Below are 5,235 nucleotides of genomic sequence, written 5' to 3' on the forward strand. Positions count from 1 at the left end.
TTCGTCCCTTCAGCGGTGGCGCCCAGGATGTGCTCCTCAACCGGTCCTCAACTCAGCCGCAGCTCGATCGAGTCAGCCGTCGCCGCGTCGGCATCCACGGCGAGGATGGCGACCTCGTCGCGGTCGAACTCGGACGTCCGTTTCAAGCGGCGGCAGAGCCGGTAGATTGTTCTCCCAACGACGACGGGAGCGGTGGCGCTTTCCATGCTACTCTGCCAGCCGTGGCCGTGGCACAGGTACCCGGAGACATGGCGGACGGCGCCCCACGTGCCGTCCTGCGCCGAGAAAGTCTGGGTCCGCAGGTCCCGGCTCAGGACGAGCAGCTCGAAGGAGCGGCCACCGGCGGCGGCGGTAAGCAAGGCCGGCCGGTAGAGGCCGCGGATGCCGTCGTCCCGACCGAGCTTGAGCCCCGTGCGAGGGAGTGGGGTTGGGGTGACATGGCCAGTGAAGGTGTTGCAGACGCATAGCTCCACCTCGACCCTGCGCCGGCTGTTCCGGAAGCAGGACGCGGCATCCTCGAGAGCGTGACAGGACGAGGAGGCCGTCGCGCGAGGACGCGGGCTTGAACGACCTCAGCAGGCCGCCGTCGAACCGGAGGTGCGGCGATGCCCGCGCGACGGTGCGATCCTTGCCGCCGCCGGCGTGCTTGCAGATCCGGTACGAGACAGCCACGAGGAGGTCGGGGTCGGAGCTGCCGCCGCCGCCGCTGCCGGCCTCGTCGGCGAGGCGGGCGAGGAGGCCCCGGAAGGCCGGCTCGAGAATGGCGCGGCGGAGGGGCTTGGATGTGGCGGCGCACCGGACGACGGTCGTGACGTCGTCCGAGCGCGCGACGATCTCGAGCTGGAGATCTACCGGAAGTGGCTGCGGCGGCGGCTGCACCGTCGGCCCGTAGCGGCGTGGGCTAGACGCGCGCAGTCGCGCGCGCTTGATTGAAGCGGCAGGGTTGCTCGGGCCCGTGAGATCGAGTTCTTCGCGTCTCGTCGACATGGCCGCCGGATCGTTTTCTTTTCTCGGAGGCAAGTGCATCGATTAGATATATGGCCGGTTTGCTGCGTATCTTGCAGTTTTTTTTTTTGTATAACCAGATTTCATATCTACGCAGGGAACGAACTGGAGCAGTCGTGACCGATGGTGACAGTCAGTAGTAACATATTCGAGGTGAATGCGAGCGTGGGGTGGAGGGAGCGCAGATGGCGGCGCTGTATATAAGAACAGTATATACTTAGAAAGAAGATGAAATAATACAACCGTTCAATCATTGATCTAGGATTCACATCCACGTCCATGCATTAAATATTTATAGTTGACTTTATAAAACTTTCCTTTTGTGTTCATTCTGGGCCTTCTTTGTTCCCTTCAAAATTCCAAAACTTTACAAGATTTCCTATCACATCGAATCTTTTAATACATGCATAAAATATTAAATATAACTAAATAAAATAACTAATTACATAATTTGTCTATAATTTGCGAGATGAATCTTTTAAGCCTAGTTAACCTATGGCGGAACAATAATTACCCAATACAAACAAAATGCTACAGTGTTTTACACTCAAAACTTTATGCATCTAAATAAGGCATTTCACCATCCTTTTGGTAAAATCACAAAAACTGTGTTCGACTGGCTGGTGCTGGTGGCTGGTGCTGATTTTTTATGGAGTTAATTCCCTGAATGCCATTGAAATTTTCGTCAATCCCTTGAATGCCACTAAATGGCATTGAAGGGTTTTTTTTGTGTGTCTATGACATGTGGGGTCAATGGCAATCAAGGGATTGACTAAAATTTTAATGGCATTGAGGGAATTGGCTATTTTTTGTGAGAGAAAAGTACTGCTAGCTGGCTGGTGCTGGTGATTGGTGCTGATTTTGTGTGAGAGAGAAATACTATTGACTGGATGTAGCGAAGATGAAGCGAACAGAGTCAAAATAAAAACAAAATAAATCACAATTACACTTAAATTCAGAGTACGAACTACGAAGACAAATGCCCCTTTTTTAAAACCTTTCCTCTAGTGTTTTTTAGAAATTAAAAAACTTTCATGTAATGAAATGTGAAGCTTCCACAAAAACCTTCAAATGGGCCATGAGCAGCTCAAAACCTGTGCATGTACAGACAGAGAGGAGAAGGCCGGGAAGATGTAGCGCAACACGCCATCCCATCCCATCCAAATCCAATTATGGATGGAACGAACGCGCGCCGCGCGGCCGGCAGGGAGATCCTCCCCTTGCGCGGTTGCGCCGCGATACTTTCCAAGTCGATGAGAGAGATCCGATGGATTCTCCCCCCTCGGCACCATGGCAGCCGTCGCTCCCCCCCGCCCGGCCGGCCGCCGGCGCATGCCGCGGCACCACCACCGTCAAGACCGAGACGGAGACGACCGCCGCCAGTCCCCGACAAAGGCAAGGAACCTACTGAACCCCTCTCTCTCCAGACTGCTGCATTGACCGGACCCCTCGGCGCGCGTCAACGAGGGCCCCCGCGCGCCCGCCTGCCCGCGCCGCGCAATACCTTGGCCGCAAAGAAACCGAAACGCCCGTGTAACTTCCGGGATCCCCACGCCCACGTCCGCGTCCACTACCCGTGGACTGACCAACCGACCGATACACGGGCCACTTCCAAGCCGGCCGACGGTTGCGGCGTCCTCGCCCCGCGGGCTTCCGGCAGGATCCTCCAGGCAGCCAGGCCATGTCCGGCCCCGGCGCGGACGCGGCGGCGCCGAGCGACGGCGCCGAGCAGCTGCGGGCGTACCGGGAGGCGGCGCGGCGGCGGCTGCGGGAGCGCGTGGGTGCGATCGCGCGCGGCCCCGTCCGGGCGCCGCTGGCCGACGTGCTCCGGGACCACGCGCTCGTGCACCTCCCGCCGGCCGCCGCCGCGCGCCTCCGCCTCGTGCACCCGTCCTGGGCGCGGGTGCTCGCGTCCCCGCTCTTCGCCGTCGCGCACGCCGCCGCGCCGCGCCGGGGCTCGGGGCTCTTCGTCGCTGCGGCGCCCGACGACCCAGGGCTCCTGTTCCTCCCCCTGGACGCCGCCGACACGGTGCCGTCCCCGCCCCTCGCGTTCCTCCCGGCCTCGTCGCCCCCCGCCGTGCTCTCCTCGTCGCACGGGGTCGCGTGCTGCTTCTCCCCCGCCGACGACGCCTACTTCGTGTGCAACCCGGCGACGGGGTCCTGGGAGGGCGTCCCGTGCCCGCCGTGCCGGATCACCTGGCCCCGCCCCGCCATCGTCGTCGTCTTCGACGCCAGCGTCTACAACTTCGGCGGCGACTTCACGCTCGTCTGCGCCTTCGAGTCCGCGCCGGGCTCCGGCATCTACTGCTTCGCGGTGTTCACATCCGTGACCGGCGCGTGGTGGGTCGCCGACGCCGTCGCGCCCGCTGAGGGGCTCATCCCCGCGTCGGGGGTGGCGGCCGGCGGGGTGGCGTGGTGGCGGACGACCATCGGCACCGCGGTCGGGTACAGCCCCGCCACCGGGCGCGTCGAGCTGGCCGTGTGCCCCGGAGACAGCGCCCACTGGGAGATCGGCTCCGCCGCGGGCAGGCTCCACTGCGCCGTGCTCGCCGCCGACGACGTCGTGGTGTTCCGGCTGGACGGGCACGGTGGCTGCTGGGAGGTGGCCGCGACGGTCTCCGTCGCGGAGATATTGCAGCAGCGGCGACCCTGGCAACCGGATAGCTCCTCCGACGAGGAGGCGGGGAATCGGGCAGAGCAGGATCGCACGGGGGCGATCACTGCCGCGGCGGGCAGGTTTCGGATGCCGCGCGACGACGTGCGGCTGCTGCCGTTCCAGGGCACGGAGGTGGAGGTGGTGCTGCTGGCCGGCAGGCGCGTGGTGGCGTTCGACACGGCGAGGCGGCGGCGGCGCGAGGCCCTCCTGCCGGAACAGCCGGCCGGCGCTGACTGGGGCGCGGCGGCGTACGCCGTGCACACCAACACGCTCGCGCAGGTCGCGCGCGTGGTGCTCATGGAGCCTCCGGACGATCAGGAGGTCGCATCGCCATCGTAGCTTGTTGAGCGGAATCTTCAGTGCCCGGCGTGCGTTTGCTTTACTGATGGTGCTAAGGTCTAGAGAATAATCAAGCTCGTTCTTGCGCATGATTTCGTTGGAGAAATCAACTGTCATCTGAGCTGCTAGTTGTACATCATCAACCCGAACCTGCTTCTTGTGCTATATTTGTGTGGCAATTTTTGCGCAAATTATTCACACCAAAGTTCAATTTGAGCCACCGGATCAACATTCAAAGGGAGGGCGCAGGGAGGGGGGATTTGTAAAAGTATGATTACATAATCCAAGAGCGAGCGGTTAATTGTAAAATTACCTCCCCCCTATGCCCCCCTTGAATGTTGATCCGGTGATCTAAATTGAATCTTGTATAATTTTCACGGAGAGGTTGGTTTGCATCTGATATATTTTCTTAAATTATAGAGTTGATTTTGTGAGTTTAGTTTCATTGTCTCTGTACTAGGATGTGGAGTTCGTCGTTTCTCCCATGTTCGACTAAGAGAGAAGATTGATGTGTTTTGTTCTAACAACGATACGACTGATGAGAGTGCATTCATAAAAAAGTCCATCGTGCCGTGAAAGACTGATTCCAGTTTCCGAGTCACGCTGCCGTGTACTTGCACCGATCTGTAACGCACTCTGCTGTGAAATTAAAGTGGGAGTGGAATAAAGCGAACTGTGATGGCAACCATGCTGCTAAAAATAAAGTAAAATCAGTAGTAGTTGTTTCTAACACGAAACAACGACTCATTGGCAGCACTCGAATCAGTGTTAGCAATATAGTCGTCAGCTAGTAGATCTTATTGCTGCTGGCCAATACGGTCCGTTGTCGAAAATATACTAGCCGCACTATCAGAAAAAGTCTCATTTGTTTCTGGTTATTTGTACCGGTCATACTTAGAGCCGGTACTAAACTTGTTCTGATGCCATTTTAATACCGGGTCCGAATTTGAAAGCCCTCAGAGCCAATTTAGTACCGGGCCAAGCCACTGTCCGGTACTAAATGTCGCATTTTAGTACTGATTGGTGTTACCGTCCGGTACTAAAATGGCGCGTCCATTTAGTACCGGCCGGTAAAATGCGATATTTAGTACTGATCGGTGGATTGAACCGGTACTAAATGGTCTTCTAGGGGTTACTTCAAAAGGAATGCATTTCCCATGCAATCACAAGTGATGTATAGGTGGGATGGCAAGAAAGCCTCGCGCGAGGCTGGAGATCGTGAGTTCGACTCCCAT

General features: G+C 58.0%; 1 protein-coding gene across 1 annotated transcript; it reads left to right on the top strand.

The window, feature by feature from the left end:
• Positions 1-2,262: 2,262 nt before the first annotated feature.
• Positions 2,263-4,216, top strand: LOC120649578. Its single transcript, XM_039926412.1, has one exon. It carries the CDS (start codon positions 2,687-2,689, stop codon positions 3,998-4,000), a length of 1,314 nt encoding a protein of 437 aa, XP_039782346.1. The 5' UTR covers positions 2,263-2,686; the 3' UTR covers positions 4,001-4,216.
• Positions 4,217-5,235: the final 1,019 nt, after the last annotated feature.

This window comes from Panicum virgatum, chromosome 9K, assembly GCF_016808335.1.
Source record: "Panicum virgatum strain AP13 chromosome 9K, P.virgatum_v5, whole genome shotgun sequence".
In the NCBI taxonomy this organism is placed as follows: Eukaryota; Viridiplantae; Streptophyta; class Magnoliopsida; order Poales; family Poaceae; genus Panicum; species Panicum virgatum.

Excerpts from the sequence above, each read along its gene's own strand:
- LOC120649578 (XM_039926412.1), top strand. The coding sequence starts at position 2,687 with ATGTCCGGCCCCGGCGCGGACGCGGCGGCGCCGAGCGACGGCGCCGAG.